This window comes from Brienomyrus brachyistius, unplaced genomic scaffold (genome assembly GCF_023856365.1).
Source record: "Brienomyrus brachyistius isolate T26 unplaced genomic scaffold, BBRACH_0.4 scaffold53, whole genome shotgun sequence".
In the NCBI taxonomy this organism is placed as follows: Eukaryota; Metazoa; Chordata; class Actinopteri; order Osteoglossiformes; family Mormyridae; genus Brienomyrus; species Brienomyrus brachyistius.
The window spans coordinates 2,249,461-2,268,645 of record NW_026042328.1 but is presented as its reverse complement, the minus strand read 5'-3'; the positions used below and the strand labels follow the sequence as shown (position 1 = coordinate 2,268,645).

General features: G+C 44.0%; 1 protein-coding gene across 3 annotated transcripts in view; it reads left to right on the top strand.

Annotated features, from left to right (window-relative positions):
* The window catches only part of LOC125724015 (NACHT, LRR and PYD domains-containing protein 12-like), a 134,520-nt gene that overhangs the window by 49,471 nt on the left and 65,864 nt on the right, over positions 1–19,185 (top strand). Inside the window, exons 1-11 of one of the 3 annotated variants that reach the window (XM_049000863.1) lie at positions 3,335–3,493; positions 3,909–4,010; positions 4,992–5,105; positions 5,627–5,690; positions 5,847–6,075; positions 7,702–9,451; positions 10,397–10,570; positions 10,896–11,069; positions 12,325–12,498; positions 14,853–15,026; positions 16,435–16,608. In XM_049000863.1, coding sequence (XP_048856820.1) covers positions 3,949–4,010; positions 4,992–5,105; positions 5,627–5,690; positions 5,847–6,075; positions 7,702–9,451; positions 10,397–10,570; positions 10,896–11,069; positions 12,325–12,498; positions 14,853–15,026; positions 16,435–16,608 — 3,089 coding nt within the window. In that variant the 5' untranslated portion in view covers positions 3,335–3,493; positions 3,909–3,948. Of the gene's footprint in view, positions 1–3,334; positions 3,494–3,908; positions 4,011–4,991; positions 5,106–5,626; positions 5,691–5,846; positions 6,076–7,701; positions 9,452–10,396; positions 10,571–10,895; positions 11,070–12,324; positions 12,499–14,852; positions 15,027–16,434; positions 16,609–19,185 lie in introns of those variants that run through there. The other 2 variants (XM_049000864.1, XM_049000862.1) reach the window with 2 other exon arrangements.

Sequence of the window (19,185 nt, the reverse complement as noted above, 5' to 3'; positions counted from 1 at the left end):
AAAGCGGTGGCTCAAGCTACCATTTGGTGTATCTGTGGCACCCGAGGTACATCAGCGAAGGCAACATGAGCTCCTCGCAGGACTTAATGGCACTGAACCCACTGCAGATGACATCCTGCTCATGGGCTGTGGAGATACAGACAAGGAGGCTGAGAGTGACCATGATGTCGAGCTCTTGGCACTGATGGAGTGCTGCCGTGTGGTCAAGCTGCGGCTGGGCCTGAAGAAGCTACAGTTTAAGGTCAGTGAAGTCCAGTTTCATGGCCATATCCTCTCTGCCTCAGGACTGAAGCCTGACCTGGAGAAGGTGAGGGCCATCATTGACATGCCCAATCCATGGGATGCTAAAGGTGTACAGCATCTCATTGGCATTGCCAGCAACTTAGCCAAATTCATGCCACATCTGTGGAGTGTCTGTGAGCCGTTGGTGACACCTACTGGACAAGGACGCCCCCTGGCACCGGCGACCCAAACACAAGGCGGCAGTTCAGGAGCTGAAGTCTCCGGTGACAAAAATGCCTGTCCTGAAGTACTATGATGTGACTAAGCCAATCACAGTCCAGAGTGACGTCAGTCAGAGTGGTCTTGGATGCTGCCTTACGCAGGAGGGCCAGCCAGTCGCATTTGCTTCCAGAGCTCTTCCACCTGCAGAAAATAACTATGCGCAGATCGTAAAGGACTGTCTAAGCATCATCTTCACATGCAAGAGGTTTCACCACTATTTATATGCCGTGACCTGATGACAGCAGAGACAAATCATAAACCTCTGGTCTCCTTATTCAGCAAACCTCTTCTCAGTGCACACAAGAGGCTTCAGAGCATGCTCATGACTCTGCAGAACTACAGCCTGAGGGTCGTTTACAAAGCAGGCCCTGAAATGTTCATCAGCCACACACTGAGCAGAGCTGCAGCTGAATACACGGCCAGTGGAATGGCCTACAGGAGGCACAAGCTACCATCTCTGCAACAGGAGCAGCTGGACCTACAGTACGTGAATCAGGCAGCCTACCTGAACGTGAGTGACAAGCGCCTGGAACGAATAAAGCGACACACTGACCAAGATGGATGTCTGCATTCACTGAAATCCACAGTGTGGGCTGGCCAGACGTGAAGGAAGAAGCACCTCTCACTGTCAGAGAATATTGGCCATACAGGGATGAAATTAGTGTGCAGAACGGCATTCTGTTCCGGGGGCAGAAAGTCATCATCCAGAAATCACTACGTCCTGAGATGCTCACACGCATACACTCACATAGGAGGGGACGCATGCTACAGACATGCCCGAGAGACACTTTGCTGGCCCAACATGCAGGCTGAGATAAAAGACTTTGTGAGAACCTGTTCAACCTGCAATGAATATGCTCACAAGCAGCAAATGGAGACCACGCTCTCACTCGACCTGCCCAGCAGGCAAATTCTGAGCATGGACCTGTTCAGCCACAGGCAAAAGGACTATCTCCTTATAGTAGACCATTACTCAGACTTCTGGGAGATTGAGCTCCTCCCCAACTTGACCGCAGAGACAGTCCTTAAGCGATGTGAAGCACAGTTCGTGCGACCCGGCCAGCCAGAAAGGGTCATCACGGATAACGGTCCACAGTTTACCGCTCATTTCACATGTTTTGCTTCTGAGTGAGAGTTTGAGCATGTAACCTCCTAACCATGACACTCTAAGGCAAATGGCAGGGCAGAATCTGCCGTCAAGATCGGAAAAACTCTGCTGCACAAAGCTGCATGTGATGGTGGTGATCCCTGGAAAGCCATACTGCACTGGAGGACCACTCCCACTGAAAACATGGATAGCAGCCCGGCACAACGCCTCATGTCTCGTCAGTCGAAGACTCCAGTGACAAACAAACTCCTTGAAGCAGCCGTGGTGGTAGGAGTCACTGAAAAGCTTCACCACAGGAAGCAGCTGGCTAAGTACTTTAATGACTGGTCTGCCAGGGACCTGCCAGAGCTGGAGGTTGGGGAAACTGTCAGGATGAGGCCGCTGCCTGGCGAGAATTCAGGCCTATTGAAGGTTGGAATCTCTCCGCAGAGTCACACCGAGATCTTACCTGCTGGATGTCAACGGCAGCCTCTACAGATGCAACAGGGTCGACCTCCAAGTGGCTGAGCCATCGGCGAGGGCCGGCCATGGTGTGACTGAGCCTGAGGCGGCACACGTACCAGTGAGTTCTGCAAAAGAGGCTCCCACAACTGTGACTGAGCCAAGCCCCGTCAGACTCGCACCAAGGGCCCCTGGTCCAGGTGGTGCGGAAACCTCAGATGGACACACATACACCAGGGCTGGATGGCTATCTAAGCCACCTGTGAGACTGAATTGGTGATAATTCAAATTTGTATTATTAGAAATTAGTATAAACTAGTATAGTTAGAAAGTATGGCTGTTGCTTGAAAAAAAAGACTTTAACTCAATATTGTCGCATTTTGCATTCCTTAATTTGTGTTTTTGTTGTATAATGTTTATTTGGAAAAGGAGGATGTTATGGGTCTAGTTAGATTGATGTTATCAGCAATCAGCCTTGCTTTTAGTTACACACGACCCGCCAGTAGGGTCCGGTTCCGCCCCCCCGCGTTTTCTGATACAATATGTGGCTGAAGTTGACACTTGCGTCTGTCTGGAATCGCGACAGAGGTCTGTCACTGTTATGCACTGTGTTTTTTTTAAACTTCTCAACTGTGATCACGTCCAGTTATTCCTGTTCTATCTGACACAACAGTTTCATCATATTATTTAACGTCCCGTTTCGTGCAATAGGTAAAATAATTTCCGCGTTTCCTTGCGTAATTTATCTCTTCCAGCCACCTTCTGTCAAGAAGTGCAGTGATTGGAGAGGAGACTGACCAATCAGGAATTAACTACTTCGGGTCCCTGATTGGCTAATTATTGTGGCATAAATGTGACGCTGTGCAAAGGTGAGCGAGCGTGCAGGCTGAGCTGAGCGCGCGGAGCGGGGATGTTGCTTGTGAAATTCCGTCTATAAGGTCAGGAATGAGGCACAAATATAACGTCATAGGTCCCAAGTGACATCACCGTGTCCCTGGATGAACAATGTGACCAGAAGCAGCTGGGATTCACTATGCAAAGGACAACATGTGCCAGGGTGCTTTTGCACTAATTCGTAATAAAGAATGATGTGAATAGTGACTCGTTATTTAATCGTGGGTAAAGTGTCACTGCACTACCGCGTTTTATAAGCAGAAATATAATGCAGAATGTGCGTTATGACAGAATTAGGTGGCGGCGGAGCTTGTCTCCTTTCGCTTATCGTTTATTATTAAGTCACATGGATAAAACCCCCCAAAACGGTCCGCCGTGCCACTGAGTCCGCGCCCGTTTCTGCTCAGACCGCTTCCGCGTTTCACACGAAGCGGATCATTTCCTGTCTGTAAATGAAAGTGAAAGTGATTTAAAGCTGGAATTGCCGTTCTGTCAAGACACACGAATGTAATTCTGGAAAAATAATAAAGATATTTTAATTGCAAGGTAAGATTATACGTAACAGACACATCTAATAAAATTAACATGTATGAAACACTTATATAGAGCGGCCGGACCATTGATTTAAGCGCTACCTCACTTTTTTGTCTTTCTCCTTTAAAGTAAAACGTCACTTCGTGATTACTATGAATTGTATATTTATTTCCAAAGCATTTTTCAGTCATACAGTTCAGATGTGTTGCATTGTACGTCGATCTTTGTGCTGTGCCTAAGTTATGTGCTGCTGCTCCTAAAATTTTTTGAGTAACTTTCTCAGTACTAGTGGAAAAAGTCAGTCTGCAGCTCGGACATGAAATGTGTCGAACTAACATAATGGAGACCCAGTGCGCTGATTCGATGTAAAAGTGCTGAGGACTAGATGTTGTTTATGTATGTAACTATTTACCCTTCATGTTCACAGAGACCCCAGCAGGAATCATCTGGTCTGGATCGGCACTAAAATGGACGGAACTGCTTCTGAAATGCTCCCCCCTGTGGAGTGTAACAGAAAGAGCACTGAGAGGTAACAGTGTTACAGCCCACTAGCATGCATGTCTCTCTGGGTCTATAGTCAGGCCATAACATAAAGTAACCTGGGCTCCTAGCTAGGGCTGGTCAGTGGGCAGCACTGTAATATGTGTAGCTTCATAAAAAGATCTCGCCATCTTCTGTCTTTGCCTATTTTCTGTTTTATATGAGAGGCGAGCAACAGACCATCCCTCCTGTCCAAAATGGCGACAGTAAAATTAAACAAATAAATAAATATATATACATGTAAAAAACATCATCAGTCAAGTCTAGTTAGGGAGGTTTTTAACAATGATACTAAACCTTTCATGTAGGAATTCACAGCATATCAAAGTACATGACGGCAGAGCAGAAGGATAAACAGCAGTGTGATGCCGTCCCCATTGTATGAATTATATTTATACCATGAGGGTTTGTTTCCTCTCACTGCCCACAGTGTCCTGATACAGAGAGCAGACTCCCCTGTACCCAGCAGTGTGATGCCGTCCCCATTGTATGAATTATATTTATACCATGAGGGTTTGTTTCCTCTCACTGCACACAGTGTCCTGATGAAGAGAGCAGACTCCCCTGTACCCAGCAGTGTGATGCCGTCCCCATTGTATGAATTATATTTATACCATGAGGGTTTGTGTCCTCTCACTGCCCACAGTGTCCTGATGAAGAGAGCAGACTCCCCTGTACCCAGCAGTGTGATGCCGTCCCCATTGTATGAATTATATTTATACCATGAGGGTTTGTGTCCTCTCACTGCCCACAGTGTCCTGATGAAGAGAGCAGACTCCCCTGTACCCAGCAGTGTGATGCCGTCCCCATTGTATGAATTATATTTATACCATGAGGGTTTGTTTCCTCTCACTGCACACAGTGTCCTGATGAAGAGAGCAGACTCCCCTGTACCCAGCAGTGTGATGCCGTCCCCATTGTATGAATTATATTTATACCATGAGGGTTTGTGTCCTCTCACTGCCCACAGTGTCCTGATGAAGAGAGCAGACTCCCCTGTACCCAGCTGTGTTTCCCTGAAGAGTGACAGGTCAATGGGAATTCCAATCCACTTCAGAGAGGGATCTTTTCCTACAGATCAAAGGTAAATGTGCATTTAGACAAACACTGTTTAAAACACCCAGACTCTCAGTCAAATGGCACAGAGACACATATAAGCTATGAGGAAAGAAACTTTATATTGAATGCATAATTTTTTTACTTTGTCAAATCCAGTTGGCTTTGAGAATTTAAAGAGATGTTCTGTCTGTATTACTGTCTATGTTATACACTGTCTAGCCAAAAAAAGTTGCTATTTGAATCAATATCAGCAAATATTTAAAAGCCAATGACTGGATCGGTATTATAAAACATCAATGAATGTTTTCTTTTAATTTAGTCTGTGGTTAATTAATACAACCTTCTGATCACAGGCCCAGAGGCTCACTCCACTGAGCCACAGCCCGCCCCCTCAAACAAACCCACTGTCGCCTTTTGCTGGTTCTCTGGGGGCATTTGGCAGGGAGCATGTCAAGCGCTTTGAGACAATATAATATTTTTAAAAGGCACTACGTAAATAAATTTGAATTGGACTGATTTAGATTAACTTTTCTGCCTCATTCACAGACACCAAATGGAAGAATGTAGTTCAGATCTACATGACAAATCGGGTTTATCATCCATACTGAAGGTATGTATTTGTTGCTGATATGTTTTTTTTAGCTGTTATATGAATTAACTTATATTTTATAAAGTTGAATAATAAGAAATTCATCCTGTTAAAGCAAATATGTTTAAAACTATGATGCTGCAAGTAGCAAGAATTAACTGTGACTATTTGTTTTAGTTACTAGAGGAAAAAGCCGTAAAGTTCCTAAAGGATGAGCTGAAGAAGTTCGTGAGGTACCTAGATCAGAATTACCCAGAATGCTCTGAGCCTCTGCTGGAGGAGGACAATGACCTGGACAGTGATGGTCGGATGCAGAAGACCTGTGGCAGAGAGGGAGCTCTGAAGATCACACTGTACATCCTGAGGACCATGGAGCAAAATGACCTCGCTGACATGCTGGAGAAGAGTAAGAGCCTCATAACATTCTGTACATGTACAGCACTGTGCTAAAGTCTTAGGCAGCCAGAGAGAAGGATCTTCATGTTGGTGTGTGAGCCAATCTGAACACTTTTAGTAAAGTCACTGCAGTATTTGCAAAAATCGTACATCCATGTATTTTTTTTACTTGACCACTAGCAGAGGTCATATGGCTAATCAGTATCTCATGAACATTTTTAGCTGATTTCATTAGTTAATGAAGTGAGCTGGTGGTGAAATGTAAGGATCACATGGACTGGCTGTGGTCCCCTGAGGAGGTTTGGGAGCTGAAGTGATGCTTTTGGTTTTGTTTCCAGAGCAACTTACTTCCCAGATAAATGGCTTTAAACTTGTGGTGTCAATCGATTAAAAAATGGTCCAGTTAGTCACAATACTAAGCTGTGATTAATTATGATTAATCACATGTTTAAAATGGTGGTCGGCTGTTTGCTAGTATTTTTTGGGAGACAAATACATGTGTGGTCTTGGAACAAAGAAATGCATGACAAACTGGTAAGAGGAATCGTATCTTTTTAATAAAAAAATTTTAAAAATGTATTTAACCGTGTAAACCTTTTTTAACCTTTTGACGTAGCTAATTTTAGGTTTCTGTAAGACGTCTCCCGCTCTGGGCTGCATTTCCCAAAAGCAGTTGCTGACTTACATAGTTAGGAAACACGCCCCCTGCTGGCAGACGCTCTCACAGCCCCGTAAGCAGAGAGACCCCACACTAAACCACCATACTAGCCCTATAATGCGACGTGACCTCACACCTCTGGTCCCGATATACCCGCCACCCCCCCAATGTTAACACTGTAGCGCCAGTGGGATGGCTTCCGTATAGCGGGAGCCTATTAGCATATCCCAGCATGCTCTCCGGTGGGATGGCTTCCATATAGCGGGAGCCTATTAGCCTATCCCAGCATGCTCTCCGGTGGGATGGCTTCCGTATAGCGGGACCCTATTAGCATATCCCAGCATGCTCGCCAGCCATGTCCACAGCCCTGTTGTGTTTGTTATTGTAAATCCTTGTGTTGTTCCCCATTGTCCTGTGTGCCCTTGCCTGTGTCTTTGTGAATCCTGCCCGATCCTCGCGTGTCTTTAGTCATTATGTAAATTACCCACAGTTTGTCCGCCACACTATCCGGCCTCTGACCTCCCTGAGTTTCCATCTTATGGTGCTTTGGTGCTTGTTGAGTACCTGTGTTAGTCTTTTTAAGGACTTAATAACAGCCATTGTTTTCCCCTTCAAAAGAGCTGTGCAGTCTGCCGGGTACCACAATACGAGACCTACGGCCCTGGGTCAGCCTACATGATTAATTTGCGTTAAGATCAAAATAGAGTATTAAGGTCTCCTGATTTATCGCAAGCATTAACATGTTAACATTGACAGCATTACTTTAAACATTTTCTTTGTCTGCCTTAGACTTATGCACAATACTGTACGTGGTGTTGTGGTAAAATTTGTATGGTAAAACTTTACATTTCACATTTGTCACAGTGAAATATCTGGACTTGTATGTGTAAAAAAGTGTGTTTTTGGAAAATATTCTTCCTCTCATACTGGTCAGGATCACAGTAAGAATTAGTGCATTTTCCTCTCATTTCTTTTCAGAACAGCTCATGCTGCAATGTCTGCACAGAATCAAAAGTAACCTGAAGCAGAAATGTGAGTGTGTATTTGAAGGGAATCCTAAGGAAGGCCAGCCAACACTTCTCAGTGAGATTTACACAGAACTCTACATAACTGAAGGTGGGACTGGAGGAGTCAATGATGAACATGAAGTGAGACAGATTGAAACAGCATCCAAGAAAAGGCGAACAGAAGATACTACAGTCAAGTGCAATGATATATTTAACCCCTTATGGGGGTGTGAGACACCAATCAGATCTGTACTCACTAAAGGGGTGGCAGGTATCGGGAAAACAGTCTCTGTGCAGAAATTTATTCTCGACTGGGCAGAAGGAAAAACAAACCAGGATGTTCACTTCATATTTGCTCTTCCTTTCCGGGACCTGAATTTGATTAAGGGTGAATACAGTCTGATTGAACTGCTTCACCACTTTGTCCCAGAACTGAAATCATTTAAATCCACTGAGCTGTTTAGGTACAAAGTTTTGTTAATCTTTGATGGTCTGGATGAGTGTCGCCTTCCTCTAGATTTTCAAAACAATGAGAGCTGGTTTGATGTAACAAAGAAAACGTCACTGGATGTGCTGTTGACTAACCTCATTAAGGGGAATCTGCTTACATCCGCTCTCCTCTGGATAACCTCCCGGCCAGCAGCAGCCAATCAGATACCTCCTAAGTGTGTCCACCGGGTGACAGAGATACGAGGGTTCAGTGATGCCCAGAAGGAGGAGTATTTCAGGAGGAGATTCAGTGATGAGAGCCTGGCCAGCAGGATTATCACACATGTGAAATCATCAAGGAGCCTCTTCATCATGTGCCATATACCTGTATTCTGCTGGATTTCAGCCACTGTGCTTAAGAGGCTTTTTAGTGAGACTGACAGTGGAGAAATTCCAAGGACTCTGACTGAAATGTACACACACTTCCTGATCTTTCAGGCGAGTTTGAAAAATGACAAGTATATGGAAAACGATGAAACCAAGCTTAAGAAATACAGCAAGGAATTCCTTTTGAAACTTGGTAAACTGGCTTTTGACAACCTTGAGAAAGGCAATCTCATATTTTATGAGCAAGATCTGACAGAGAATGACATTGATGTCACTGAAGCTTCAGTTTACTCTGGAGTGTGCACAGAAGTCTTTAAAGAGGAATATGGGCTGTATCAGGAGAAGGTGTACTGCTTTGTGCATCTGAGCATCCAGGAGTATCTCGCTGCTTTATACGTGTTTCTGTCAAACTCATCAGATGACCTGCTGAAGACTGCAGTGGATCAGGCATTAGAGAGCAAGAATGGACACTTGGACCTCTACCTCCGCTTCCTACTGGGCCTCTCAACACACTCCAGTAAGACTCTGTTACAAAGGCTACTGGGACAGAGAGGAACCAGGTCACATACCACTTTAAAAAGATCCATAAAAAGGTTACTGGGACAGACAACAGCCAAATACATCAGGGAGAAAATAAAGGAGAATTTATCTCCAGAAAGGACCATCAACCTGTTCCACTGTCTGGTTGAACTGGGTGACAATTCTCTAGTAAATGATGTAGAAAGATACCTGAATTCAGGAAGCCTTTCAGCAGAAGACCTCTCACCTGCACAGTACTCAGCTCTGGCCTTTGTGATGCTGATGTCAGATGAGGAGCTGGATGTGTTTGATATGAAGAAGTACATCAGATCAGATGAAGAGCACTGGAGGCTGCTGCCTGTGGTCAAGAACTCCAGGACGGCTCTGTAAGTGACGTGGGGATGGGAAGTCATGTCTGGTCTGGCAGTAATACATGAATATTGTTTGAAATGTCTGATGAATATTATTATTTTGATAATCTCGACTGCAGCTGTTTCTATAGCAGTAGCTAATCTGGACCACAGACTTTATAATGACTGAAGGTAGTGATGTAGTAATAAACAAAAAAGTGAGGTTTTCGTTCCCATCCAGTCTGCCTTCTGATCTCAGGCACAGCATCCTAACCTGCTATAGAAACAGTGAGGGCTCTTTACCCACAGGGTGTATAAGTGGTATGTGAGTGTTATTGTCAGCAGGCGTGTTCATGTGATGGAGCCCAGAGCTGGGAGCTTCTGTATGACTGCTGTCGCTGGCTGCTCACTGGCGCCCTCTGCTGGCTGCAGCTGCTCCTGACAGAGGAGAGAATATAACAGAATATCTTTATTGTTACAGTACATGTACAAACTAACTCTGTGTGTTTTCCCACCAATAACAACACCTCCAGTCGGGCAGTTTTATAGTAGCATTGTTTAAAGTATATAATGAAAATATAACATTTATTTCCCCTTTGTATTAATAACAAGGCCGGGTATGTTTTTTCCATGACTATGTGGAAGCCAGTTTTTATATTGATTAAAGTTAGTGACGTACTAACAAAGTGACAGGTTTTCTATGACCATCCTTTGTGTGACAAACAACCAAGACCCAGACTTTTCAGTTCTGGAAACTGGAGAAAGTATTTCTGTAAATACTGGGGGTCTGTGACTCTGCGGTTTGGACTCTGTGCCCATGAGCGGAAGGCTGCTGGTTCAGATCTCCTGGCTTGCAGAGTGATGTCATCGTTGGGCCCTTGAGCAACAGTTTGGAAAACACTATAGAATTTTAATCTATGATAGACTTGCCCACTGTTAATAATCATAAAAGTACAAAAAATGGCATGGCTCCTTTTGCAGGCTGAACCGCTGTAATCTCACAGAGAAATGCTGTGAGGTGCTGGCTTCAGCTCTCAGATCAAACTCCTCACGCCTGAGAGAGCTGGACCTGAGTGACAATAACCTGCAGGATTTAGGAGTGAAGCTGCTCTCTGCTGGACTGGGGGATTCACACTGTAAACTGGAGATACTGAGGTTAGTATTACTGGGTATTCCACACTGTAAACTGGGGGTACCATGGTTAGTCATTTTTGTCAGGTCAAATAGTAAACTGGTCTTTCACAATGACACTCCAGCTGGCGCACAGGTTAAACCTCAGGCCACTGGTATTTGACAGTACAACTGAGATAGTATTCCACACTGTAAATGGGAGATACTGAGGTCAGTATTACTCAGTAGTCAATACTGTAAACTGCAATTAGTGAAATATTTATTAAACCAGATATATTTGCTTAAAAGTAGTACTTTTAATTGTGAGATGATATTATTTATTGGGGAGTTTTTGTCTGTCCCTCTGCAGGCTGTCAGGCTGTAGAGTCACAGAAGAAGGCTGTTCTTCCCTGGCTTCAGCTCTGAGGTCAAACCCCTCACACCTGAGAGAGCTGGACCTGAGCTACAATCACCCAGGAGACTCAGGAGTGAAGCTGCTCTCTGCTGTACTGGGGGATTCACACTGTAAGCTGGAGATACTGAGGTCAGTATTACTTGATATTCTACACTGAAAAGTGTAATTCTTGAAGTAGCCACATTGGAAATATGAAATTAGTCATATTTAAGTTAGTGATGTAGTTTCCGTCACCATCCTTTGTGTGACGGACAGCCAAGAGCCAGAATTTCACAGAATGTTCGGACTCTATGTCCCTGAGTAGAAGGTCACTGGTTCAGATCTCCTGGCCGGCAGAGTGATGTCATCGCTGGGTCCTTGAGCAAATCCCTTAATGCCAATAACTGCAGGGGCGCTGGATGCTGGCTGACCCTGTGCTGTGACCCCAAACTTCCTCTCACCTGTGTGTCTGTGTGTCTCATGGAGCAGAATGGGAGGTGAAAAGACAATTTCCTCATGGGGATGAATGAAGTTTCACTGTTCATAAATATTTCTTTTAAATGAATGTTCCTTTTAAAAGCATATCTGACAGGATTGGTAGTCCTGCAATTAGGGTTTGGTGATTTCATAAGTTCCCAGGAAGAGAAATGCAGAAAATTATGATTTCACTCACAGGATCAGGAATTCGGGTCTCATTTAAAAAACATAAACTTCTCTGGACATCATTCAAATCCCACATAAACACACACGCACACACGCACACACACACACATACATATATCCCAGGAAGGAACCGAACCCGACACCCTAGATGGTCGGCTGTAGTGCTGATTACTGAGTCACAGCGCTGCTCAGAGCTTTATGGAAATACTTATGCAGATATTAAAGAGTCTCAGGATACAGAACATTATTGGGAATATGGTCTGTATGACTTATGAAAATGTATAGTTTGAATAAAACTATAGGCTTTTAACCCATGATAGACTTACCCACTGTCAATGATTATATGACAGCAAAAAATGGCCAAAATACACAGTAAATTTACAGGAGATCCTGTGTTGTTCTAACAGTTACTCATCTGAACAGATTGATCCAGTTCCCGAATATTCTGGACACAAAACCTTTCAGGATATTTGTGCTTTGAAATGAAAATGTTCACTGTATTCATCATGACAGGGAACATGATGACCATCAGAGGATTGGCCAGCATTAAAAATGTATCATGTTTAATTTTTATAACTGGAGTGATTTAAGGTACTGCCTTGCTATGTCTCCAGTTCTCTTTGAACTGTAGTCTGTCCCTCTTATTATGCTGAAATAAGTCTGGATACTTTGTACCACTATGACCACTGATGTGTAGGATACATACCGGTCTGTGTGTATAATAGCATGGCTCCTTTTGCAGGCTGAACAGCTGTAATCTCACAAAGAAATGCTGTGAGGCGCTGGCTTCAGCTCTCAGATCAAACTCCTCACATCTGAGAGAGCTGGACCTGAGTGACAATGACCTGCAGGATTCAGGAATGAAGCTGCTTTCTGCTGGACTGTGGGATTCACACTGTAAGCTGGAGATACTGAGGTCAGTATTACTACACTGAAAACTGTAATTCTTGAAGTAGCCACATTGGAAATATGAAATTAGTCATATTTAAGTTAGTGATGTACTTTCCGTCACCATCCTTTGTGTGACAAACAGCCAAGAGCCAGAATTTCACAGAATGTTCGGACTCTGTGCCCATGAGTAGAAGGTCACTGGTTCAGACCTCCTGGCCGGCAGAGTGATGTCATCGCTGGGCCCTTGAGCAAATCCCTTAATGCCAATAACTGCAGGGGCGCTGGATGCTGGCTGACCCTGTGCTGTGACCCCAAACTTCCTCTCATCTGTGTGTGTCTGTGTGTCTCATGGAGCAGAATGGGAGGTGAAAAGACAATTTCCCCATGGGGATGAACGAAGTATCACTGTTCATAAATATTTCTTTTAAATGAATGTTCCTTTTAAAAGCATATCTGAAAGGATTGGTAGTCCTGCAATTAGGGTTTGGTGATTTCATAAGTTCCCAGGAAGAGAAATGTAGAAAATAATAATTTCACTCACAAGTGTGGTAGAAAAATTTTAAATATAATACTTAGAATGAAAGTCGGACCTCTCAGTTTGATGAGGTAAAGGAAATCTCTTTTATTCTAGCAACTCAGCAAAGCGCTCTCATCAGATTCTGGCATTCGGTACCAAATCCTCCGGAGTTCCCCGAGCAACCAGTTGATAAACCATAACTCCCACTCCACAGTAAGGGTGTCTAAATCCTGATTGGTCACAAAACACCAATGAACCGAGCTCAAACGTATAACAAACACAATTCTCGAATTCTATTGGTTCACCTTGGTGGCAAGGTAAAATCCACCCATTCTGCTCAGTTTACCAGAACATGTCTCGACTGCTAGGCTCCTACTGGAGATATGAATATAGATATTGATTACATGACATTGAATCACTGTAAATACTTGGTTGTCCTTTGATTAATGATTAACGTATTGACGTATTGTCATTCAATCACTGCCAATACATGGTTAACATATGATTAATATAATTAACATGGTTATTTATACATTTGCACTCCCACGCAACATACTATATATTGTCTGCTGCAACTATTTTATAAAGCTATAACTCATTGTGCACCAGTTGGGGCAGCTTCGAATCTCCTCCTGCAGGTGGTTTCTCCCCCCTTTGTTCCACTGTCTGCCTCTCCAAGGCCCGAGCTTTCCTCAGGGTCTGCGGAACTTACTGCAGGCAGCTATCTCGAAGCGAGGTCACACAGTATTCAAAACAATCTCTTCTTGCCTAAGGCCTAAAGACACACACAAACCCAATATGCCAACCTCCCGGGTGTCACGGGAGATCGGCAGCGATCGCGAGCAGAGCGAAGCGGCGATCGTGCGGATTGGCAGGCAGGTAGCGGGAGACAAGGCGAAATCAGGGCAAACAGGGGTTTATTTAGGGGATCTGGGGCAGGGAACAGAAGACGCCAACTAACATCAATGACAGACCAGGAAAACTGGGGAGACCAGGACTTAAATGCACAGGACTGATTGAAAGCAAACGGACACAGCTGGGTACGATCCGGGAAACACACGTGGGTAAGCAGGGGGCGTGGTACACAGGAGGAGCGGACGAGCCGGGCATGACACCGGGCCTACCGATGTCCAATTTTAATTCCACACAAGATCAGGAATTCAAGTGTAATTTAAAAAACATAAACTTCTCTGGACATCATTCAAAATCCAGATAAACACACAAACACACACACACACATCCCAGGCAGGAACCAAACCTGACACCCTAGATGGTCGGCTGTAGTGCTGATCACTGAGCCACAGCGCTGCTCAGAGCTTTATGGAAATACTTATGCAGATATTAGAGTCTCAGGGTACAGAACATTATTAGGAATATGGTCTGTATGACTTATGGAAATGTGTAGTTTGAATAAAACTATAGGCTTTTAACCCATGATGGACTTACCCACTGTCAATGATTATATGACAGCAAAAAATGGCCAAAATACACAGTAAATTTACAGGAGATCCTGTGTTGTTCCAACAGTTACTCATCTGAGTAGATTGATCCAGTTCCTGAATATTCTGCACACAAAACCTTTCAGGATATTTGTGCTTTGAAATGAAAATGTTCACTGTATTCATCATGACAGGGAACATGATGACCATCAGAGGATTGGCCAGCATTAAAAATGTATCATGTTTAATTTTTCTAACTGTAGTGATTTAAGGTACTGCCTTGCTATGTCTCCAGTTCTCTTTGAACTGTAGTCTGTCCCTCTTATTATGCTGAAATAAGTCAGGATATTTTGTACCACTATGACCACTGATGTGTAGGATATATACTGGTCTCTGTGTATAATAACAGGGCTCCTTTTGCAGGCTGAACAGCTGTAATCTCACAAAGAAATGCTGTGAGGCGCTGGCTTCAGCTTTCAGATCAAACTCCTCACATCTGAGAGAGCTGGACCTGAGTGACAATGACCTGCAGGATTCAGGAGTGAAGCTGCTCTCTGCTGGACTGGGGGATTCACACTGTAAACTGGAGATACTGAGGTCAGTATTAATGGATATTCTACACTGTAAACTGTAATTCTTGAAGTAGCCACATTGGAAATATGAAATTAGTCACATTTAAGTTTGTGATGTAGTTTCCGTCACCATCCTTTGTGTGATGTACAGATAAGAGCCAGAATTTCACAGAATGTTCGAACTCTGTGTCCCTGAGTAGAAGGTCACTGGTTCAGATCTCCTGGCCGGCAGAGTGATGTCATTGCTGGGCCCTTGAGCAGATCCCTAATGCCAAACACTGCAGGGGCGCTAGGTGCTGGCCGACCCTGTGCTGTGACCCCAAACTTCTTCTCACCTGTATGTTTCTGTGTGTCTCATGGAGCAGAATGGGAGGTGAAAAGACAATTTCCCCATGGGGGTGAATGAAGTATCACTGTTCATAAATATTTCTTTTAAATGAATGTTCCTTTTAAAAGCATATCTGACAGGATTGGTAGTCCTGCAATTAGGGTTTGGTGATTTCATAAGTTCCCAGGTAGAGAAATACAGAAAATTATGATTTCACTCACAGGATCAGGAATTCAGGAGTCATTTTAAAAACATAAACTTCTCTGGACATCATTCAAATCCCACATAAACACACACACACACACACACACACACACACGCATACACACACAGACACACAAATATATATATATATATCCCAGGAATGAACCAAACCTGACACCCTAGATGGTCAGCTGTAGTGCTGATCACTGAGCCACAGCACTGCTCAGAGATTTATGGAAATACTTATGCAGATATTACAGAGTCTCAGGGTAACTGGCCCTTTAAGGAACTGAACCCGACACCCTAGATGGTCGGCTGTAGTGCTGATTACTGAGTCACAGCGCTGCTCAGAGCTTTATGGAAATACTTATGCAGATATTAAAGAGTCTCAGGGTACAGAACATTACTGGGAATATGGTCTGTATGACTTATGAAAATGTATAGTTTGAATAAAACTATAGGCCTTTAACCCATGATGGACTTACCCACTGTCAATGATTATATGACAGGAAAAAATGGCCAAAATACGCAGTAAATTTACAGGAGATCCTGTGTTGTTCCAACAGTTACTCATCTGAGTAGATTGATCCAGTTCCCGAATATTCTGGACACAAAACCTTTCAGGATATTTGTGCTTTGAAATGAAAATGTTCACTGTATTCATCATGACATGGAACATGATGACCATCAGAGGACTGGCCAGCATTAAAAATGTATCATGTTTAATTTTTCTAACTGTAGTGATTTAAGGTACTGCCTTGCTATGTCTCCAGTTCTCTTTGAACTGTAGTGTGTCCCTCTTATTATGCTGAAATAAGTCAGGATATTTTGTACCACTATGACTACTGATGTGTAGGATATATACTGGTCTCTGTGTATAATAACAGGGCTCCTTTTGCAGGCTGAACAGCTGTAATCTCACAGAGAAATGCTGTGAGGCGCTGGCTTCAGCTTTCAGATCAAACTTCTCACATCTGAGAGAGCTGGACCTGAGTGACAATGACCTGCAGGATTCAGGAGTGAAGCTGCTCTCTGCTGGACTGGGGGATTCACACTGTAAACTGGAGTTACTGAGGTCAGTATTACTGGGTATTCCACACTGTAAACTGGAGATACTGAGCTCAGTATTACTGGGTATTCTACACTGTAAACTGTAATTCTTGAAGTAGCCACATTGGAAATATGAAATTAGTCACATATAAGTTAGTGATGTAGTTTCCGTTGCCATCCTTTGTGTGACAAACAGCCAAGAGCCAGAATTTCACAGAATGTTTAGACTCTGTGCCTGTGAGTAGAAGGTCACTGGTTCAGACCTCCTGGCCGGCAGAGTGATGTCATCACTGGGCCCTTGAGCAAATCCCTAATGCCAATAACTGTAGGGGCGCTGGATGCTGGCTGACCCTGTGCTGTGACCGCAAACTTTCTCTCACCTTTGTGTGTCTGTGTGACTCATTGAGCAGAATGGGAGGTGAAAAAACAATTTCACCATGGGGATGAATGAAGAATCACTGTTCATAAATATTTCTTTTAAATGAATGTTCCTTTTAAAAGCATATCTGAAAGGATTGGTAGTCCTGCAATTAGTGTTTGGTGATTTCATAAGTTCCCAGGTAGAGAAATACAGAAAATAATGATTTCACACACAGGATCAGGAATTATGGTGTCATTTAAAAAACATAAACTCCTCTGGACATCATTCAAATCCCACTTAAACACACACACACACACACATGTCCCAGGCAGGAACTGAACCTGACACCCTAGATGGTTGGCTGTAGTGCTGATCACTGAGTCACAGCGCTGCTCAGAGCTTTATGGAAATACTTATGCAGATATTAAAGGTTCTCAGGGTAACTGTCCCTTTAAGGAACCGAACCCGACACCCTATATGGTCGGCTGTAGTGTTGATCACTGAGCCGCAGCGCTGCTGAGAGCTTTATTGAAATACTTATGCAGATATTAAAGGTTCTCAAGGTAACTGGCCCTTTAAGGAACCGAACCCGACACCCTAGATGGTTGGCTGTAGTGCTGATCACTGAGTCACAGCGCTGCTCAGAGCTTTATGGAAATACTTATGCAGATATTACAGAGTCTCAGGTAACTGGCCCTTTAAGGAACCGAACCCGACACCCTAGATGGTCGGCTGTAGTGCTGATCACTCAGTCACAGCGCTGCTCAGAGCTTTATGGAAATACTTATACAAACAACAACAAACAAATTTATTTTTGTATAGCTAATTATCACAACATTACATTCTCTCAAAGCGCTTTACAGCATCCGCACTCAAAGCTCCCAGTGAGCAAGCCAAAGGCGACAGTGGCAAGGAAAAACTCCCAAGAAGGAAGAAACCTTGGGAGGGACCAGACTCAAAGGGGGAGCCCATCCTCCAGGGGCCGGCAGGGAGAGTCAAATAAGAGTCAAGTCACATTGTCCCTATCATAAGATTTGGGAAATAACTGGAAAGCAGGGAAGATGACAAGCCAGTACCGAGTCTTCTTACAATCACCAGGCAACTAGAGGTAAGGCAGTGAGTCAGACATTGAAGATAACACAGGCAGATGGGCGAGCTGGATGCAGGGACGTCACTGGTGGTGGCGACGTCAGATGTAGTAGGGTATGCTGGACATCTTGATAGATTGAGGTCTCCAGGCATCACCCCCCAGGAGGAGTATGGGAAATAAAATGTACAATTAGTCAAAGTAGAGGAGGCTATCGGCAGTGCTAACAGTTAGCTGAGTGCAATATTAAGTCCAATGTACAAGCTCCGGCAGATATGGCTATGGCAGCATCAGTAGGAGGGAGAGGCAAGTGGGAATGCAGGCATGGGGAGTCAGTACTCCAATTCCACAAGGGATTGCGAAGCTAGAGTGACAGCACTGACAGTCCAGTTTATCCAAAGCCAATGGCACCGATCCCCACCCAGCTCTACACCTCACACTACAGGTCTGACTGGGAGTGAAGAGTTAGCTAGAGCTAGAACTAGTGTCCCTATACGCTAAACTAAACAGGTGTGTTTTTAGTCTAGACTTGAATATTGAGAGTCTGTCTGAAACCCGCACATCTAATGGAAGACCATTTCATAGCTGAGGAGCTCTGTAGGAGAAAGTTCTGCAGCCTGCCGTAGCTTTTTCTACCTTAGGTGCTAACAGGTATCCCATGGCTTGAGAGCGAAGCAAACGTGGAGGGTTGTATGTGGTCAGCAGATCACTAAGGTATTCTGGTGCAAGGCCATTGAGTGCTTTATAAGTTAATAGCAGTATTTTATAGTCAATTCGAGACTTAACTGGCAGCCAACGAAGAGAGGATATGACCAGTGTAATATGATCACATTTTTTAGCGTTTGTTAGAACTCTGGCTGCAGCATTCTGTACCATCTGCAGTTTATGCAAGGATCCAGACGGGCAACCCGATAGGAGGGCATTACAGTAATCCAGTCTGCAGCTTACGAAGGCATGTATTAGTTTTTCTGCATCATTAAATGAGAGCATCTTACGAAGCTTTGCTATGTTACGTAAATGATAAAACATAGTTCTAGTAATACTTTTTTATGTGAACATCAAAGCATAGATCTGAATCAACAAGAACGCCAAGATTTCTAACCACCGTGTTAGGTTGTGTAGGAAGGCTACCAACGTTGAGGTGGTGAAACTTA